Here is a 21,680-nt window from a genome sequence, read left to right as displayed (position 1 = left end):
AGGAGCATTTAGAGGAGCGATATTAAGGTGAATGCCGTAAGAGTGACAGAGATGGTAATAAAGCACTCTTAGTGCCGCATTGTGCCTTTGAATGTAGGTCGTACCCGCGTGAGTTGGACAACTAGATAGTATGAGAGCTAAATGCTCAGGGTGTGCATGGCACGCCCTGCAGCTATCATCAGGAATGTCTTGGCTTAAAATGTGGCGACGGTATGTTAAGGTGGAAATGACATCGTCTTGGCATGCAAAAATGAAACCCTCTGTACCAGACTTCAATCCGGGCGATTTAAGGAAAGCAAACGTTAGCTCACAAGACATTGACTGATCCTTAACATTTCTGTGGAAGATACCGCGCATCTTCTTATCGTGGAGCTGTTCACGAAAGTTTTTCTCTTGTGCTTTCTTAATCCGGGCTTTCAGGAGTGAGTACTCGAGATAGATAAGATTTGATGCATTTTGCTCACCCCTAATACTGAAGTCAAGTCCGAGTGTTTCAGCAGCCTCCTCCGCTGCTTTGTACAGAAATGCTCCTGTGCCCACTTCTTCGTGATTCCTGACCATTTTAAGAAGAGGGTCTCTTCCATTTGCAACTCTATGTGCTGTACCCATTTGTCAAATTCTCTATCAAAAAAATTCATTCACTGTCGTTTTCCGGTTTCCCGGTCTAGCGGCCACCCTAAATTTAGATTTTATATTTATAAATTTTCCGCACACTATTTTACCGTAATTTCCCAAAAAAAGAAGAAATATTTGAAGCAATTAAACAAAATTGAAATCTGAAGTGGCTCTAAATCTTCTTTCTCGACCTCATCTCGTTTTATTCACAAAATGAAATTTCAAATCTATGTTAAGTATTGACTAAGAGCTGAAAGATATAAAAATAAAAAATATTTTTAGGAAAGGTCAAATTTTACAAGTAATTAAATATATTATGCAAAAAGTTCAGTTTATTTAATTATAGTAGGTATAAAAAGGGGCTATAAATTTTGATCATTTGGCAAAAGTGTAAAAAATAAAAAAAAAATTAGTCTTCTGCATTTTCTCTTCTCAAAGTTGCCATTTCTGTTTTCCTCACGCGTTCGACGAGAGTTTATTATTTTCAATAAGTTCCTGTAGCAATTATATAGCAATGTAGTACACAAGTTTTATTTTTTCAAATTACCATTTGATATCATTTTTATTTTACCAAATTATAATTCGAAATAATTCTTATAATTCTGTCACATTATAATTCAGTAAAATAAAAACTTTGTCATATGGTAATTCAGAAATATAAATATCATAAAAAATTTTAATTCTTAAGAATTAAATGAAGATAAATGGGCAAATAGAATAAATAAAAATTATAGCCAATTTCTATTCGGTCAAATGATTTTAGGTAAAATAAAAATTACGGAAAATAGATTTTATTATATATTCATGCGCCTTGCATTAAAATGATATGCTTGGCATATTATATTTACCTTAAGATCATCGATTTTCTGATCCCAATTTTCCTGACCGATAAGCTCCACTGCTTTCACCAGCAAATCAGTAACTCTGCTGACATTTTTTTTGAAAACTGCCAATACATCTGAAGTGCATACTACGCCTTCAGACTCTTTCCAACAATCGTAATCTGTAGCCATTGCTACAGCGCCGTAGAGAAGACCTGCTTCTTTGGCTAAAGTCACCTAATAAATTGAAAAAATAAATCATTTTTAAAATAAATGTGATTTTAAATTTAATATTAACAGCTCAATTTTTTTCCAGGATTAATTTTTCGCGAGTTAATTGCAAATAATGCACTTTTTAGTTTCTAGGCATTTAATTAATATTATTGTACACGATATTCTCAAATATTTTAGCACGATAGATTAAATAATTAATTAAATAATGCTAAAAACATAATTCATAAATTCCTCAACTTGTCTCTGAAGTTCACGAATTTGAATAAAAATTTTAACACATTTTTATTTTATCTAGTTATACTTAAAATTTAGTGCATATTTAGGTAAAATAATGCGAGTGCTAAATTAAAAAGTAATTTTAACTGCTTTAAATTCTTAAGTTTTTAAATAGAAATTTAGATTTTCAAAAAGTTAGATGAATTTTTAACCAAATAGTTGAATTTTCAGCCAAAAGGATTAATTTTATACTAAAAAGACGATTTTTCCAAAAAATATATTAATTCTAAATTAACGAGTTGAATTTTTAACCGAAAACAGATTAATTTTTTTTAAAATAGCTGAATTTTGAACTAATTTAATTCATTTTTCAACCAAAAATGGAATAGTAAAATTTTTAGTAAAGAAAATTATTTTTCCACTGAAAAAAATGGGTTTACTTTTTGGACCAATTTAACTTTTAACAAAGTTGTTTTATTTGAAACTAAATAGATTAATTAATTAGTGAAGTGATCAATATTTAATTGCAATACTCAAATTTTTAGGCAAAAACATGGATTTGCAAACAAGACGATTAATTTTCAAACCGAAAGATTAATTTTTAATAGAAAAGTTAAATTTTTAACAGAAGATCAATTTTTAACCAAATAGTTCAATTTTCAACCGAATTAAGGAATTTCCAACTAAAATGATAAATCTTTATCTGGAATAAATTAGTTTTTGAGAAAAGATTTCAATTTTAAACCAAGTAGTTTAATTTTTAACCAAGAGGGTGCATTTTCTACCGCAAATATGATTTTTTTTTAAATAAATGGATGTTAAACGAAATATTTGTCTTGCTAAATACAAAATGAGAAAGTTTCAAACAAATAGTTGAGTCTGAAATTAAAAAAGATCAAGTTTTAATCAAAAATGGAATATAAGAATGATTTTTACTGAAGAAGACGAATTTGATAGAAAATAGATTAAAATTCAATTAAAAGAATAAATTTCCAAACAATGATTATTTAAATTTTCAGTTAAAAATTCATTTTTTCAAGCGACAAATTTTCAAATAAAATGATTAATCTTTAACTAGAATCATTATGTTTCCAACAAAAAGGTTAATTTTCAGCCCAGAAGATTGATTTCTACCACGAAGTCAGAATTTTCAACTAAATATAATTTTTCAAATAAATATTAAATGAATCTTTAAAAACAACAAATCATTGTTTATCAAAAAAGTAATGGTCAACAAAGTAATTAAATCGTCCTTCAAAAGAGATGAAATTTTAACAAAAAATGTATTAGTTGATATTTCAATCAAAGAAGATTACAATTTTTAGTTAAAAATAATGGAATTTAACCAAAAAGAATTAATTTGTCATAAAATACATAATTTTTGAAAAAACTACATGAATTTTGAACTAAATAGTTTAGTTTCAAACTAAAAAAGCTTAAGTTTCTATCAAAAATGGAATAAAACAATAATTTTAACCAAAAAAGACGAATTTGATAGAAAACAGATGAAAATTAAATTAAAAAGATAAATTTCCAAACAATAAATAGTTAAATTTTTAGTTAAAAAATTCATTTTTTCAAGCGAAGGCTTTTCAACTATAATGCTGAATCTCCAAATTAAATAGTTGAATTTAAAATTAAAAAAATCAATTTTCAACTAAAATGATTAATCTTTAACTAGAATCATTAAATTTCCAACAAAAAGATTAATATTCAGCCCAGAAGATTGATTTCTACCACAAAAGTCAAAATTTTCAACTAAAGATAATTTTACAACCAAATATTAAATACTTATATTTTCAGCAGAAACATTAATTAAAAAAAATATATTATTTTCAAAACACTCAAAGTGAAATTCTTGAATTTTAAAACTGAACTTTAAAAGTTTTTAAATTCTAAAATTGTGTATTCAAATGCAATTAAACTCGCAAATTACAAAATTTAAATATTTATAATTTATAGAGTTCAAAGATTCAGATTCGGATCGAAAAATATAAATCAAAGTTATCATTTTCAATTCTCTAAATTGAAGAATTAATCAATGCATTACATTTTTTTTAATATATCACTTTAAGCAATTTTCAGCTATGAACATAAAAAATTGAAAAATTACATTTTTTATACACTGAAGGCTTCTTAAATTTAAAATTATATTTATTTTAAATATTTTTAAAATCCTTAAAATCCTACAAAAATTTTATTTCAAAATTTTGAAATATTTACATGTTGTTTGACAATTTAAAAAATTTTTAATCTTTTTTTAAATGATTCGAATTTTTCCTAAGCATGTTTTAATCCTGCTAAATTAAAAAATTGCCTTAAAATCTTCAACATTAATTTTTGATAATGTAACTGTTTATAAATCTTTTTAAACTTTCTCTTAACATTATATTTTTCGAAGTAAAAAATCATTTTCAATTTTTCTAGGAAATTCTATTTATTCCTCTGAAGCCTTTCAAACTTCTTAAAAAGCTTCTAAAGACCGAAAATTTAGAACAAATAGCTGGTTTTTGTCGGTATACGTATAAATTTGATTTAAATTATTTGAAATTATTTGAAATATTTAATTAATTTTAAATATCTTCCAAACTTTTAAATATTTCTATAAGAATTAAACAATCTTACTCACAAATTAAATTGTTTTAAATAGAAAAATTAAAAATGCAACGTTCGTAGTTTAGTTTTCTTGCTTGATTTTGAATATTTAATTTATAATTACTGATTTCAAATAGAAAAGTAAGATATTTCTGAATATTAAGTAATTATTCCTTTTCTTAATTGGAGAATTAAAAATGTAATGGTTTAAAAATTGAATATTTTAGCCTGAAATAAGATTTGAAATTTAATAAAAGCCTTTTATTAAAAATATATTAGTTTGAAGTTATTTCAAAATGGAAAATAGTTTACAAAGTTTCAATAGGGCGTTTATATTTATTTAACTAATAAGACTTTCAAATTGCAACAGTTTAATCGTTAATGTTCAAATCTGGAAATTCTAAAATTTGTTAACTCATTGCGTAATTTTCTTGTAAAATCAATTAGTATTCACTTTTTCATTCTTGAAGTGTAATTGAATTTTAAAAATCATGAATTAATTTATATTCACAGTTGAACAACTAAACATTGTTTTATCAAAACTCTTCGATTTTAAACGCTTCTAATTTTTTGTTGTTTAAGCCTTGAAAATTGCATTTTAAAAATCATTAAATTAAAATTTTTTACATTAAAATATATGCTTCAGAAGTAAAAATATAAAATTTTTAAAGTGAAAGTATTTTGAATTAAGCATTCTAAACTAAAAGATATCATAATTGATAAAAATAACGACTTAATAAATTAGTTTAAAAAGGTGGAAATCAAAGTTGAAGAACATTTTTATTATACAAATTTTGTAAATTTTGGATACAAAAATAAATTCCCTGTTATTTCCCGGTTACCCGGTCCAGCGGCCACCCTGAATTAAAACGGTTAATCTTTAATAACAAGTTAATTTTTAACAAAATGGTAACTGTAAACCAAGTAATTAAATCTTCAATCAAGAGAGATGAATTCGGAACAAAAAATGGATTAGTTGATATTTCAATCAAAGAAGATTAAAATTTTTAATAAAAAAATTAATAAAAAAATTATATTCAAACCAAAGAACGTGTTATTCAATTTAACCCTCAATTGTCACACGTCCAGCAAATATCGGTAATTGCCAAACGGGGTCCAATTCACCCCAGCCTAGAAAACTGTAGATAATTTCTCGAGTTTTGAATAGACTCACCTGAAACTTAATGTGGATATTCCTGAAAGCCTTGTAAACAATATGCTATTTCTCATACAAAAAAATTCAGATTTTAATACAGTGAAAAAAAATGCAAAAAATAAGGCAGGCATTATAGAAATATTCGCGATTGAAAAAATCTTGGGGTCCCATGGACCCCGAGGGACAATTAAGGGTCAATATTGCAATTAAAAAAAAACTCCCTGACAATTTCAGGTTTTCTAGATAGGGTAGACACCCAGGACTTACTTCTGGACATGATGTCATATTAACCAAGTGTCCACCCCATTGTCGAAATGCGTTACTCTCGGCCTTGGATGAATATCTTGGACCTTCTATTGTGACAAGGGTGCCGCCTTTCCTGACTGAAAATCCTAACTCTTTGGCGGCACGTTCCAGGATTCCCGAAGTGTGTGGATCAAATGCTGGTTCCATCGGAATGTGACACACACCTGTAGAATTTTAATATTTTACTCCTATACTTTCAGTCTATTATTACACACGCATTTTATAAAATAGGCGGATTGCAACCATTTTTAGATCGTAGGGCGTCGCTTATTTTTGAAAATTATTTTTCTCCGACCAATGGATTTTGTTTCAATCGCCAGAAAAAAGTTATCTGTTCCAAGTTTGTCCAATACTGGGACAATAATCAATATCATTGAGTATCTTTTATATTACAACTTAAATTATAAAAGTAAAAATGTTCTATTATTTTTGAAGTTCTTTTAAATTTGTTGCAACTATTTATTTTTGCCCTGACAAGTTATACATTTAGTAAAAAATAATAAAAAATATTCCAATCTGCTACAAAAGTCACCACTTTTTTGTATTTCAAAACTTTCCGCATAACTTTTACCGCATTGTATTATTGAAATTTCTTAGACTAAAAGAAAGAGTAATGTTTTTGCACATTTTTAATACGTTTAAGAATAAAATTCATAACTTTATTAGCGATTTGATTCAATAAGTTATGAATTTTTAAGTGTCCAGCATTTGGACAAATTTTGGATGAAGTTGTCTAAACCGGGACGAGATGTCACTGACTGTCTCAGTTTCGGAAATTTCAACGTGAGTTGCGCAATTGCGTTTTCATTACCGAGACGATCACTTTCGCAATGTTCTTAAGTAAATGTCGCATTATTATTTTAGTAATATATTAAAAATATTGTTAATAACACACAACCCTGCCATTTAATTATTTATTCTAGAAAAGTTGTTCAAAGTTGTTTATCGAAACCTCCAATTCTAACCTCAAAGTTTTACAACTTTTTAGGGAAGTAATGTTATATAGTATCTCACAAATTATATGTGTGATAAATGTTAGTTGCTTATTATATGTTCAAAATATTAAATAATTAATATTAACATTTCAAACAAACCTATTCGCACCAGTGTGCTGTTCACGTGTGCTGGGTCGGAGTGTACCGTTTGAGGGTTAATTTATCGATTTACTTTTTAGGATAAATTAAGTAAATTAACTTTTCTGTTAAAAATTCATATTGTCGAATTAAAAATATAACTGTTTAGAAGGAAACTCATCTTTTTTAATTGAAAATTCAACAGTTTGGTTAAAATGTTTTTTTAATTTTTCCCTGAAAATTTTTTTGTTCTTAGCATTTGAACTATTTTCTTGAAAATTCGTCTTTTTGGTTTGAAAACGTATCTTTTTAGTTATAAATTTCAACTTTCTTAAGCAAAAATGCAACGATATTATCGAAATTTAACTTTTTTGGTTAACCTAATACTTCAATTTTCTAACAAATTATTGAATTCTTAAATAAAAGAGACTATTTTTCTACGAAAAAAGATTCATTCTGATCAAAAAATATAATAGTTGATATTTCAAACGAAAAATGTTTTAATTCTAAATTAAACATGACATTATTTTTTTAATAAATAAGACTTTTGATTAAAAAAAGGGAAAATAGTTTAACCGAATTTATGAAATTTCTATCAAAATAATATTATTTTTAACAAAACGGTTGCATTTTTCTCAAAGAAAAATGTAATTCATAATTAAAATAACAAATTTTCGAATCAAAAAGACGAACTTTAAAAAAAATAGTTGAAATATTAATCAAAACAGATTTTTCAGTCAATACAATTTTCAATCAAATAATAAAATTTGTAATGAAAAAATCATTTAAATTGTCTCAATACATTTTTCAATTTGTGTATTAACTTGAATTAAGATGAATTCTAATTCAAAATTTACTAAAAAACAGTTTAATTTGCAAGTCAATCGATAATATTAGTCTATAACATTATATTTTAATGCATATTTACTAATTTTATTTAAAATATTTAATTTATGAGTTATTATTAAATTATTTACCCAAGCAGTCGGAAAAATTTGCGGTTGGAATTAGAGGTTTCAATCAGCCCCTGTAACTCTGAGTTGAAAATGTACAATTCCAAGTTATTTTTAAACTTGTGAAAAATTCCATTTTTTCAATGTAGATTGTTGAAGATTTTGAAACAGGAATCTGGATTAAAATTAAGAAAGTTTTCAAGAGAATAAAGTTTTTTTCTTTAAATTCCCAGAAAAATGTTAAAGGATTTTTTATTGTGAAAATTAACTTTAGGATAATGTTCAAAAAAATATTAAGGTATTAAAAAAAAAAATTCCAAAAATAATCTGGGAGACTGGAGGGCAAATTTTTATGTCTAAAAAATTTTAAGAAAAATTCAAAAAATTTTAAAAGACATTTAGAACATTGAGATATATTAAAAAGATTTTTATAAAATGTTTAATTTGATAATCATAAAAATTTGAAGAAAAATGTAGATTTTTTATAATTTTGTAAAAAAGAAGCATTTTATGAATTCGGAAAGGTTTTTAGAAAATCAAACAATATTCTCTAGATTATTGGGAAAATTTAAAGTTATTTTCTAGAAGATTTCAGTACAGAAGTTTAAAAGAAGAAGTTTAAAAACATGAACTAAAATTACACATAGTTAACCAAATTTAATTAATGTCAATAAATTTATTTCAAAAATTTTCTTTTCATTACAACTACTTTCATAAAATTTAACCTAAGATTTAAGAGGGAAAGGGAACTTTCATTATAAATAGTTTTTAAATTGAACATAAACTAAAGTTATTTTAAGCTAAAAAATAAATGTTGTTAAAAATGATTTATAATATAGAAGAAAATGTTTACTGTTCTTTATAACTGGTTTTGGAAAAGAACTCGAGGTGAACTTTTAAAATAAATATTTTACTATTTACGTTTTTAGATAAAAAAAAACTATATTCAGGGATTATAAAATCATTATTTTTGTCAACAATAGGTTTTTGTAACTAATTTTTAAAAAACTACGAATGAGATTTGCATAAAATCTTTTAAGGAATAAAATAAGCGATACAGCATTATACATAATTAAATAAGAATTGCAACCTTTACCTGCAGAGAAAAAGGAAAACATTAAACTCTAAATTGTTATAGTCAAATAAAGAAAACTGGAAATATTTTTTTCAAATGTTCACCTCGAGCTCTTTTCCAAAATTAGTTATAACTAACATTAGCATATTTTCCTCCATTTCATAAATCATTTTTGACAAGGATCCGAAATTAATTTAAATTGATAAATAAAATAAATATATTATATAATGCAATAAAAAATATGATAAAGTTCAGACTATTTTCTTTTCGGATATTTAAAAATTAGACAAATAATGCTACGTTTAATTTTATTGCGCATGAATAATGATAATGAGTAATGAGCATGAGTAATGGTCAGTTTACCTTAATGTGTGCATTACAATTTTCGAAAATTCGATATTTATTTGAGGAGAAAAAAAAAGAAAATCAACATGCCGAATTTGCAATTTTGTTTGTAATTTATTGCATTTATTTGTATATTCCTGTGGAAATTGTTTTAATTGTTAATGCTTTTTTGTAAAAATGTTTCCACCGCGGAAAATTGATTAATTTTCCTATTTTGAACCCAATTGGCACTAAAAAAATAAATTTTTAACAAAAAATGGAAATTTAACTTTTAGTTGAAAAAAATCAATACTTACTGAAATAGATGAATTATCAATCAAAACTTAAATAATTAAATACTAAGGTAAAAAAATTAATGTGTAATCAGATAAAGTTTTAACTAAAACTATTCAATTCGAATAAGTAATATTTTCATTTAAAAAAATTACTGTCCACAAAAAGAACTAACTAAAAAAAAATAGTTACACTTTCAAACAAAGTGATAAGTTTTTAACTAAAATTGTAAATCCTTAATTTTAATAGTTGAATTTTAAACCAAAAATATGAATTCTAAACTAAAATCATGAATCTTCTACTAGAATAATTGGATTTTCGACTAAAACAATTTTCATCCAAAAAGGGATAAATTTTCAACAAAAGAAGAAGTTAATTTTTCTGATAAAAATCTAATTCTTTAAAAAATTTATTTGTAGCAAAAATAGTCCAATTTTCTACTGGAATAGTTGAATTTTTATGAAAAAAAAATTATTTTCAACAAATTAGTTACATTTTTAACCAGAAATGTACTTGCAATTTAAATCATGAATCTGCATGAGAAGTCATGAGAGTTGACGGTCGCCGTTAGGCGGCGCCAGCTATGCAGTTGGCCTATAGTTCAAATAATATAAGGCGAGAGTGTTAAAAAAAAACGTTTGTTAAATAAAAATAACTTTCTGACAGTTCTGAGTAAAATATAATAATCTGTAAGCTTTTTTCGAAACTTGTGAATCAAAAATAATTTTCTAAAATCGTAAATTTCACTGCTCTTAGAAGTAAATATTTGAGTCATTTATAAATATCCGAAAAGAAAATAGTTTGAATTTTATCATATTTTATATTATATATTCTTTTTTCTGAAAATGTTTATAATTTTCAAATTAACCATTTTTTAAAAATCTTTTTAAGATAGCTGAAGTTTCTAAATGTCTTAAAAATTTTTGGAATTTTTCTTAAAACTTTGTAAAGACAAAAAAATTTGCCTTCAAGACTTCCAGATTATTTTTCGAAATTGTTTTGGAAATACTTTGAATCTTTTAGAATATTAGCCGAAAGTTAATTTTTCACAAAAAAAAAAATAATTAAAAATTTTTCTGGGAATCTAAAGAAAATTTTTTTATTTTCTTGAAACCCGTCGTAATTTTAATTCAGCTTCCTGTTTCAAAATCTTCAACGATCTACATTAAAAAAAATGGAATTTTCCACAAGTTTAAAATTAACTTGGAATTGTTTAAATGGTTCAAAAAATGAATGAAGCATACTAGAATTTTTTTGTAATTTTGTAATTCTGAATCAATTTTCTTTTAGAATCCCTTTTTCAAAATAAATAAATCATTTTAAATTAAACATGAACCTTGAAACAATTTTATTGTTCTCCTAAAACCCTTGAAAACTCTTAAAAGGCTGAAACTTCTACAAATAAAAAAAATTAATTCGAGAAAATTGTTTTAAAATATTGCAGATTCTTTATAGACATATTTTAAAATATTCAAAAATTAACTTTTTTAAATAAAATCTTAATAATTTTGAATTTCCCCAAAATCTTATTGTCCGTGTGATAGTAAAAGTAAAAATATTGTTCAAATTATGAATATAGAATTATAAAATTAATAACAATTATTGTAAAAGTATAAAAGTTTACAAAATTTCACCATCAATAAGCTATATTCTATTACATTACAGTCATCGAAAAATATAAAATAATTTATATCTTCATTAAATTATTCTTTGAAAGACACAACTTAATCATTTTAAATGAAAATGAACATTGATTAATTTATTGATATAGATTCGATTAAAATAATTATGGTCAATAATAGCAATTTGTAAAGTATTTTGAACTCTTGATTTCTATGTTGCAATTTCTTTTTTACGAAAGGACCCTTTAGTTCATGTTTAATTTAAAAACAAGTATAATGATAATTCCCTTTTCCTCTTAAATCTTAAGCTAAATTTCATTAAAACAGTTATTTTAAAAACCCAATTTTTAAATGAATTCAATTAAATTAATTGAATTTGTTTACTATGTATCATTTAAATTCATTTTTTTTAATTTGAAAAAGTTTTTTCTTGCAATGAAAAATAATAAAAATGCAATAATAAATTATGATTTAATTAGAGTAAACTGAGATAATCTGAAAAATCTGCGACTATAGACAAAGTAGAAATCACTTTTCTAAATTGACCAAAATTATTAAAATACTGAGAACTTGCATTTTTCTGCAATAAGGAGTACATTCTCGGCTTTTAAAATAAATCCCCGGTCATTTTCCGGTACAGTCGCCGTCCTGATAAGAATTTTGAAAACAAAATTTGACCAAATACAAGCTTCACAATCCATATGGGGTAAAAATAGGGTTCATAGGGTAACAAATTCAGGATAAATTCAGAACAATTCAAGTTACATACAAGAGAATTCAAATGAACTCACTTCATTGAATTCATATAACTTTGAAATAAGCTTAGACAAATTTAAGGGAATTCAAATAATTTTATGAAATGCGTAAGAATTCAAGGTGAGGTTAATAGAGTTCAGGATCGAATAAATAAAAACCTTTAAAAATTCAAAAAAATCTGAATTAATTAGAATTGAGTGAATTTAGAAGGATTAAATTCAAAAAATCAAAAGAATTCCAAAAAAATGAAAAGAATTCAGGGTAAATTACAAAAAAAAAAATTAATCTTTGAAACCCTACTAATTTCTAACACAAGAAGTGACTAATGACTGCAAAACAATTAAAGTCAAATTCAAGAAAATGCAAAAAAATTGGAAAAATTTTTAAATGGAAAAATTATATTAATTACAATCAAATTTGAGCAAATTAAAGAAAAATTAGGGAAATGAGAAGAATGGGATAAAATTAATTTATAAAATTAGGCTGAATTTTAAAAGCAATCAAGTGAATTTAAAACAATACAAAACCATGCAAAAACTAATCAATTGTGTAGAGATAGAATAATTCAAAAGAATTTACAAGGATTGAGGATAAAATAATAAGAACTAAGGTCGAATTACAAATAAATTGAAAAAGATATTTGAAAATCTCTTTGAAATCCATTAAAATATTAAAATTCATTAAAATTATTAGAATCTTTGAAGAGATCTTACATTTTTAAAAATCTATTTTAAATGTATTGGAATCTTTTTAAATGCCCTAAAATATTTCAATCTTTGTAAGCCTTCAAATTAATGAAATGAATAAAAAATTTCTGAGAATCTTTAAAAAATTTTCTAAAATATTTCGAATCCTTTAATATCTTTTGAAAGCCTTTGAAAACGCCTGAAAATCCTTTACAATACCCTCAAGTATTTAAAATTCTTTTCAATTACATCAAATTAATGAAATCAATAAAAAGTAAATAAACTAAAAATAAACTAATTTTTTTTTAAAAACTCCTTTCAAAAATTTTAAAGCTCTTGTAAATGACAAGGAATTGAAAAAAAAAACTTTAAAATCTTTTAATTCCTTTGATTATTTTATCAATTAATAATAACGATTAATTAAATTATAACTTTTAAAAATTCAAGTGAATTCATAAAATTACAAAGAATTTAGGATAAATTAATCAGAATTCAGGGTAAATTTCAAATATTTTCAAATATTTAAAGCCCTACAAAATGCCTTACTTCTCATGAATAAATTCTTTATAATCCACTGATATATTATAAAATCGCGTGAAATTCTGTGATAAAATTTGCTGTAATCATGGGAAATGTATGAAAATACATTGAGAGTTTTAAAATCCCTTAAAATCATTGAAATCTTCGGAACACTTATCAAATAACGTGAAATCATTAAAAACATTTTAAAATATCATACGTCCCGTAAAATCGTTCCATATCTTCAGAATTTCTAGAAAATGCTTTATCCTAAAATATTTCAAAAACTTTAAAATCACTTCAAATTAATGAAATTAATTTTTAAAATTCCTTGGAATCTTTTAAAATTTCCTAAAATACTTCAAATTAAAAACTACTGAAAATGTCTTTAAAGTTTTACAAATATCCTAAAATCTTCAAGATAATTAAAAAAACAGGTATAGGCCTAAAAATGACCATTTTTTATTTATTTATATTTATATTATATATAAATATATATTTATATTTATATAAGTATTTTTTATTATTATTTAAAATTACTATTAATGACCTAAAAATTAATATTTTCCAGCTTCTATTGAATTCGAGGGTTCGTGTCCATTCTAAATGAAAAAATTTCTAGAAAACAATTCCGAGAAATAACATTTCCGATAGTAGTATTTGGTTTCAAATAATGTAAATTTCATCTATTAAAAAATAAATTCTTAAAGTCCACAATGCCAATATCTAGAAGGAAGTTTCTAGATTTAGCATGGACATAAACCATTTAATCTTCTAGATGTCGGTAATCTGTGATTACAGATATCATATGTTTGTGTTACCTGGATATTTGGGTGATGTGCCATCGTATAGAGTTCCTTTTCTGTGAATAGTTCTATCTATGAAACTGTCCGGAATTATCAGATGTCCTCTATCGATAGACTCTGTTAAGGATCCACAAGCTGTAGATGCCAAGACGTGCGTGCAACCGGCAGCACGCAGAGCTTCTATATTTGCTCGATAGTTGACAGCGGATGGATTTATTGTGTGTCCAACACCATGTCTATAATTAACATTATACTAAATTTGTAAAGCCCACTAATTTTGTCAACTAATACTAATTTTGCAACGTCAAGCTAGTTTTTTTTAACCTTCGGCGGGGTGTTTGAATGTAAGACCCAAGTGTTGAGCAATTAATTTCAAACACAAAATATTTAATTTTCAAGTTACAAAATGACAAACTTTAAATTCTAAAATTAGAAATATTGGAATTTTAATAATTTACGACATGAAACATTTTCATAAATGTGCCAACAAAATTGAAAAATTCGAATTCTAAAACTAAAAATTTATCCATCTGATGTAATAAAAACTAAACTGCAAAACATTTTATTTTAAGCAATTCTAAACTAGAAATATGAAAAATTATACGATTAAATTTTTGTTATAAGCTCAACACTTCTTAAATTAGAAGTTACATTATTTTAATGTTTAATAGTTTAGAAATCCTTAAAGAGCTTCAACGTTTGATTTCAAAATCTTGAAACATCTACAACTGGTTCAACATTATTTGTTCAAATAAATTTTTTTTTCTTCAAATTTTAAATTATTTTTGAAATTTGTTTTTTATTCTTTTGAAGCCTTTCGCAATTGCTAAAAAGCTTCTAAATTTTTTGTTCGAAATTTGCAAAAATCTGTATTTTGTTTAAAATTAAACGATAAGCTATTTCCCCCGAAATTTCGTTACTAATATCCGGATTTTGTGCATATATGTAAAAATTGAATATATAATTTAATTTATTAACTTAATTTTTTCTAAAATTTAATTTAAAATTATTTTGAATCTTTTAAAATTTTTTAATTAATTTTAAATATTTTTAGGCCTTCTAAATATCTCTTAAACTTAATCGAATTTTTTCTAGGAATAATAATAATAATAACAATAGTAATAAACTATCGATGAAAATTCAACAATTTAACTTGTAAATTAAATTTTTCTAACAATTAAAATTGAAACGTTCAAACTTTAGTTTTGAACATTTGATTTGTAATTACTAATTTTACATGAACAGGAAAATTTTTCTAAATATTAAGCATTCTTTCTTTTCTTAAATGAAATGTCAAATTTTATACTAAAACTATATTTTTAATTTATTAATAATTAATTTAATTAAAAAAATGTGATATTTTTATCATGTCTTTAATTATAAATATATTGTTTTAAAGTTATTTTATAATTGAAAATAGTTTATAAAGTTCGATTCGGAGTTTGTCTTGAAAACTACATTTTAAAATTAATTAAATGAAAAAAGGAACGTCTAAAAATTAAGATTCAAAATGGAGAATTTGTAAGTGAAAGATCTGTGAATGGCGCAATGTAAATTGAATATCATAATTGAAAAAGATACAAATTTAACCAATTATTTAAACAATTGTTGAAATCAGACCGTTCCAAGTTTAAGTTTAATCGGATAATATTTAGAATTTAGAGGTATCCCAACGATTTATGAAATTTTCTATGTCATTTTCATGAAGAAAAAAAAGTAAAAATTTGAAAATATTACAAATTTGTCAAATATAATCGAAATATAAAGCATATCTAGGTATTCATGGCTTTGGCACACTGAAAAAAATTATCATGTGCTAAAATGATAATTTTGAGCAAATTAAAAATGGCAGCCATATTTTTAAAAATTCACATTTTCCAAATAAATAACGCCAAGCTTGTTTAAAAACGAAGTTTTTAATACAAAATAAATTAGTAATATTTAACGTAAAAAAAATTAGAAAAAAAAATCAAAATTGCGGCCATCTAAATTTTTTTAAATGAACCTTTTCAGTAGTTTCCAACAAAATTACGCCAAATTTGTTCGAAAGACAAAATGTATGTTTTAAAATTAATTAGTAGTCTGCGGCTTTGATTTTAATGGAAGTTTCGGTCAGAAAGCCTTATAACTTCGGCGTGCCGTATTTTTTCAACGGCCCCAAAATAATTATGCAAACTATTCGTTATAAGGGCTAAAATGATTAATTTTAGATTCTATTTTGAGTAATATTTTTTTATGAGATATCCAGGAACACTCCATAGTCATTTATCATGCTATAAAAAAAGAGGATATTTTGAAACTCTGAAGTCAAAATAAAATAAATACTAGAAATAGTAATTATTTCTATATTTAACGTTTTTTTATCTTTCCTACAAATATTATAAACAGATTTTTGCAATTTTCATTTTTCAGATTTTCATACTCTCTTGGGTTAATCTTAATTAGAATTTTTTTTAAACATTCTGCGCGGTTTTGAAATTTTTTTTTCTTTCTAAACAAAACCCAAGAACATATTTTTCATCAACAAATTAAAAATTTGAGGGTATAATCAATTTTTTAAACGCGGTTTTGTATTGTACTTGACCAGACTTACAACCTCAACTAGGTGTGTATATATATATATATATTTGTATTGGTACCACCGAATAACAGATAGTATTTACCTTGAAATTAATACTACATCGACTCCAGCAATACTACCCTCAAACAGATTACTAGAAGGCAATCCAAAATCATTTTCAGCAGATTCACGTTTGATGGTAGAGGTAGATTTTAAGATTTGATTTCCAGGATCGCTAAGTCCAGATCCACCAATGATACCCACCTAAAAATTTACATTTTTTCCTATTTTGAGTGACAAAAAAATTTATCCTTCAAATTCTTTGACACAAAATGATAATAAACATTTGGGATTCGTCTTCTTAAATAAGTAAAAAAATCGAAATAAATTAATATGCTCTGCTCTATTTTTAGATTTAAAATTTTGAAAAGATATTAAAATATTTCAAGAATAAAAATTTAAAATATTTATGATAGCCAAGCTTTAAAAATAGTACTTTTTGTATCTAAAAATTTATGAAGAAAAACTAAGACACTTTAGAAGATTGCTTACTCTTGAAATATATTTTCCCCGAATAAAAGAATAAAATCTTTTCCCTGAATAGAAAACGAAGAATGAATAAGGAAAAGAGAGTAAGGCTGGCTTGGTGGAATCTTCACTTTTTATCTCTCTTTTTTCAATTTTTATTAAGCTGTTTCTAATAAGCCGATTGAGCTTTTTGAGGCATGAATTTATGCCGAAATCATGGGGTATAATAATTGATTTTCTGTTACTAATTACACATTTTTATGTAAAAAGTTTAATACACGAAACAATTGCAGAAATGTGTAATTCACGCATAATTAAAAAATTCTAAGTAACGAAATTTTATTTTATTTTTTACACTGCTCGTTACATTTGAAACAATTCCGGATGGCCGTTTCAATCACATACAAAAATTGCCGGTCATTTCTCGGCTCACAAACATTTTTCACGGTCAATTAAATTTAAGAAATTCGAAATTGTTTTTCGAAATTCGAACATGTTCCATTTTAAGTAACAAAAACTGAGCCGAAAATAATTAAATCATTTTGAGAAATATGAAAAATTGAACGATTACATTTTTTTATAAACTTAACACTCCCTAAAGTAAAAGTTAAATTATTTTCATTTTAATTAGTTTAAAAATCTTTAAAAAATTAAAAATTTGTATTTCAAAACCTTGAAACATCTACAAGCTGTTGAAAATTCATTTTAATTTAAAATTATTTTCGAATTTTTTTCAGAACATCTAAACGTCTTTTAAAATTATTCGAAGTCCTCCTAAAATTTTTTTTATACGTTCTGAAAAATAAAAATTATATTTCCTTAAAATCTTCCTGATCCATTTTTGATCATTTTTGGAAATCTTTTTAAACATTCTCTTCAAATTAATTTTTCAAAATAAAAAGTCATTTGCAATTCTGGTAGGAATCTTGAGAAAATGTTTTTTATTCTTTTGAAGCCTTTCATAATTCCTAGAAAAATTCTAAATTTTTTGTTCGAAATCAACTGTACTCGCATTTCTTCTAGGAATGATAGATGTGCAATCTTTATTATGTATCATAATTCAACAATTTTACTTTTAAATTAATTTTTTTTCAAATAGAAAAATTAAAATTGCTATTTTTTAAATTACAAATGTTCAAATTTTAGACTATAACCATATTTTAAAATCAATAAAAGCCTTCAAAGTAGTTGTCGTGCCAAAAGTCAAATATCTGAGACATTAGTTTTTTTATGATTTTAAGAATCAAAATATTATAACTGATGTCATTTCAAATAAAAAACATTTTTTATGCAAATTTTTTAAATTCCTACAAGAGAATATTAATTTAAAAAATGTTTTTTTTTGCAATTGAATTTTTCTGATCGTCGCTTCTTACTGCTGTTTCCAATTTTAAAAATCACTAAATAATCTGAAAATATAATTCTTTGTTTAAAAAATGAATTCTTAAAGAAAAATTGTTTTAACGATTTCAGCCACGGAAAAATTTAATTTCAAATTTGGAAACAGTAGAGTTGTAGAGAATGTTTTTCCGGTAAAAAAGTCCGTCACATATTAAAAGCAATCATTTGTTAAAAATTCGTAAGAAGTGACGGGCAGAAAAAATTCATTCGCAAAAAACATGGTGAAAATAAATAGGTTTTTTTTTTTTGGTAAATTACTAAATTTTAATCTTCAACAAAAAATTTTTTATTTTAAATTATATTAATTATAATATTTGAAGTTTTAAGATCATACAAAAATTATTTTTTTAGATATCTGACTATTGGCAAAGACAACTACCTTAATTATGAATATATTATTTTGATGTTATTTAAAAATTAAAAATGTTATTAACTTGTTAATCCTTAATGTATAGTCCAACTTCAAAAAGAATTATAATTTATATTCACATTTCATCAACTGAAACGGTTTTTTTATCCAAAATTATCGATTTCAAGCGCTAATAATTTTTTCATTTTTTAAAGTCTATAAACTGCATTTTAAAATTCTTTGAAAGAAAAATGTACGCTTAAGAATTAAAATCTATAACGGAAAATCAGTAATTGAAATATTTTTGAATTACGCATTGTAAATTGAATGATATCATATTTTTAAAAAGATAAAAATTCAACTGATTATTTAAAAAACTGTTGAAATCAAATTTGAACAAATTTTCTCCCCAACAATTTGTAAAATTCCTGTTCAAGAAATAAATTCACTTTTATTTTCCGGATTCATAAAATTCCCGGATTCCCGTTTCAGCTGCACTCCGATATCAGAAAAGTTTTTTTGAATTTTTAATCCAAATCCAGAGCAAAAGTTAGGTATTAAGTGATTTCAACATTTATAAGTTAACTTTTTATTAATAACATGGGTAAAATATAGTTCCTTACTTTTCAATATTTGAAAAAATTTGTTTCTAAGTTTATAATAAAAATTGTTTATATTATATGCATGGATTTATTTAATAATTCCGAATATAGTTTATATTATATTCTAGAACAGGACAGGATTTTGTCTTAAATTTCAGAAGTCACTTTATTTTTGTTACCTATTTTTTCACATAGAAAAAAAATGAGAATCAAGTGTTATATAATTCACGATAGTTCCTTGTGGCGCTTGATTTTTTGAAATAAAATAAAGCTAAATTTTTGTTTTGAAATTCATTTTAATTTTATGATTACAAATAGAAAAATAAACACTTTTTTCGCCTTACAAGAAATTTCAACTAAAATGTCAAATTAATATTAATACAAAAGTTTGAAATTTCATAGTATCTATTACGAAAAATAAAAGAAAAGCAAGGTCTCCAAAGCCTGCTTAATCTCAATATCCTAACTCAAACGGTTTAAAGTGAAACGATATTTGTAAAAAAAATGAATTTCCTGTGAAACACGCCAAGAACCCCCATTATTATAAAAATATTGTGAATAATCTTTGAAATCTAATAATTTTTTATTAACAAAAGTAATTTTAGATGAAAAGCACGAATAAAACATGCCAAAAAATTGTTTAAAATTGTAGATTTGTTTCAAAACCTCTTGCTAGGTTTAAAATAGCCGTTTTCCGGTTAAAAATCTTTACATAATCTAAAATTGTAAATATTCTTTGAAATCTAATGACTTTTTATTAACAATGTAAATTTTAGACGAAAAACACTAACGTAAGATAACCAAAAATGGTTTAAGATTATAAATTTTCTTCTAAACCTGATGTTTTTTGTGCAAAACAACCGATTTGCGGTCGAAAAAAATTCTGCCGCAACCTAAAATTGTTTAAAAATTTTAAATCTTACAATTCTGATGATTTTTTTTTACTAATAATTGTAGTTTTACACAAAAAACAGAAACATAAAATAAATCGGTTTAAAATTCTATATCGTTTTTAAAACTTATGTTTAAAATACCCGATTTTCGGTAAAAAATGTTGGCATAACCTTAAATTGTATCAAATTGTAAATATTCTTTGAAAGCTGATAAAATTTTATTAACGAAAGCCATTTCAGACAAAAATGGGGGGAAAAATTATCTAAAATTGGAGTTAATTTTCTAAACCTAATCCGGTTAAAAATGCTGGCATAACCTAAAGTTGTTCCAAACTGTAAATATATTTTTTTAATTTAATACGATAATGTAAACAATAGAATAATTTAAACAATCATTCTTTTGAAATTTTTACTCACAAAATTTTAGTTATAAATAGTTCACTTATATATATATATATATTTACTAGATACGGTGTTATTATTATATTTCAGATAAAAAATGAATTTTTCAATCTCATATTACACCACGTCCTAAACCAATTTTCCACGTCAGCTAAAATAAATTCATGATAATATTAAAATTTATGCCAATATGGTCTTAATCACGCGTGACTTTTACTGATTAAACTTATTTTGACATTTAACAACGTCTTAATAGAGTATAATTATAATATGGTTAAACTTTCTACCCGATTTATTCAGTTTTACTTCTACTTAGCACATGAATATAGGTATATACAATTAAACCAAAGAGGATCTGAAATCAGGAATCAGGCTTCCAACAGTAAAAACCGGTAGCCGGGAGATTAGTAATTTTAGATGTTCCTACTATACAATTAACTTTACAAGGGGAAAATCAGTATAGTATAACTATAAACTGATTAAAGATTAAATACAACGTGACACTGTACCTTGATTTTATGTTTGGAGCCCATGATAAAAGTCAATATATTTATTACACAGTGATTATGTGTTCAAGCGATATATTGAAGCACTGATATTGAAGGCACTAACGCTTACTATCTTCGCACTTAGTATATGCACGCAAAACACAACTGCACACAACAAAATATGGAAGTTTCCACGTGGTTGCCAAGCCGAAATATTTCAAGATTTGTCAGTTCAGTAACAGCAGACATGCGCCGTTTTATGAACTAAAACTCTAAGGCGCTGTGACGTCCAACTCGGATGTTTACAATTTATAATTTAGTTTTGATAGTCGATAAGGAAGAATTTAACGTTATCTATGTCGCGGTAAATTTAAAATGTTGTTAATTCCTTTTCTATATTGTTCAC

At 24.7% G+C, this 21,680-nt stretch overlaps 1 protein-coding gene across 3 annotated transcripts in view; it reads right to left on the bottom strand.

Moving 5' to 3' along the window:
* LOC117175061 (S-methyl-5'-thioadenosine phosphorylase) overlaps positions 1-21,530 on the bottom strand; it is a 49,566-nt gene extending 28,036 nt beyond the window's left edge. For 2 of the 3 annotated variants that reach the window (XM_033364603.1, XM_033364609.1), the window contains exons 1-5: positions 21,296-21,530; positions 16,715-16,875; positions 14,067-14,287; positions 5,905-6,107; positions 1,464-1,673 (exon numbers count right to left, since the gene is read on the bottom strand). In XM_033364603.1, the coding sequence (XP_033220494.1) occupies positions 1,464-1,673; positions 5,905-6,107; positions 14,067-14,287; positions 16,715-16,875; positions 21,296-21,319 (819 nt within the window). In that variant the 5' untranslated portion in view covers positions 21,320-21,530. Of the gene's footprint in view, positions 1-925; positions 1,111-1,463; positions 1,674-5,904; positions 6,108-14,066; positions 14,288-16,714; positions 16,876-21,295 lie in introns of those variants that run through there. The other variant, XM_033364617.1, reaches the window with a different exon arrangement.
* Between the last annotated feature and the right edge of the window lie 150 nt (positions 21,531-21,680).

The sequence above is a fragment of the Belonocnema kinseyi genome, chromosome 1, assembly GCF_010883055.1.
Source record: "Belonocnema kinseyi isolate 2016_QV_RU_SX_M_011 chromosome 1, B_treatae_v1, whole genome shotgun sequence".
NCBI classification, from domain to species: Eukaryota; Metazoa; Arthropoda; class Insecta; order Hymenoptera; family Cynipidae; genus Belonocnema; species Belonocnema kinseyi.
The sequence above is the reverse complement of the archived record's forward strand: the minus strand, read 5'-3'. Positions and strand labels throughout refer to the sequence as shown.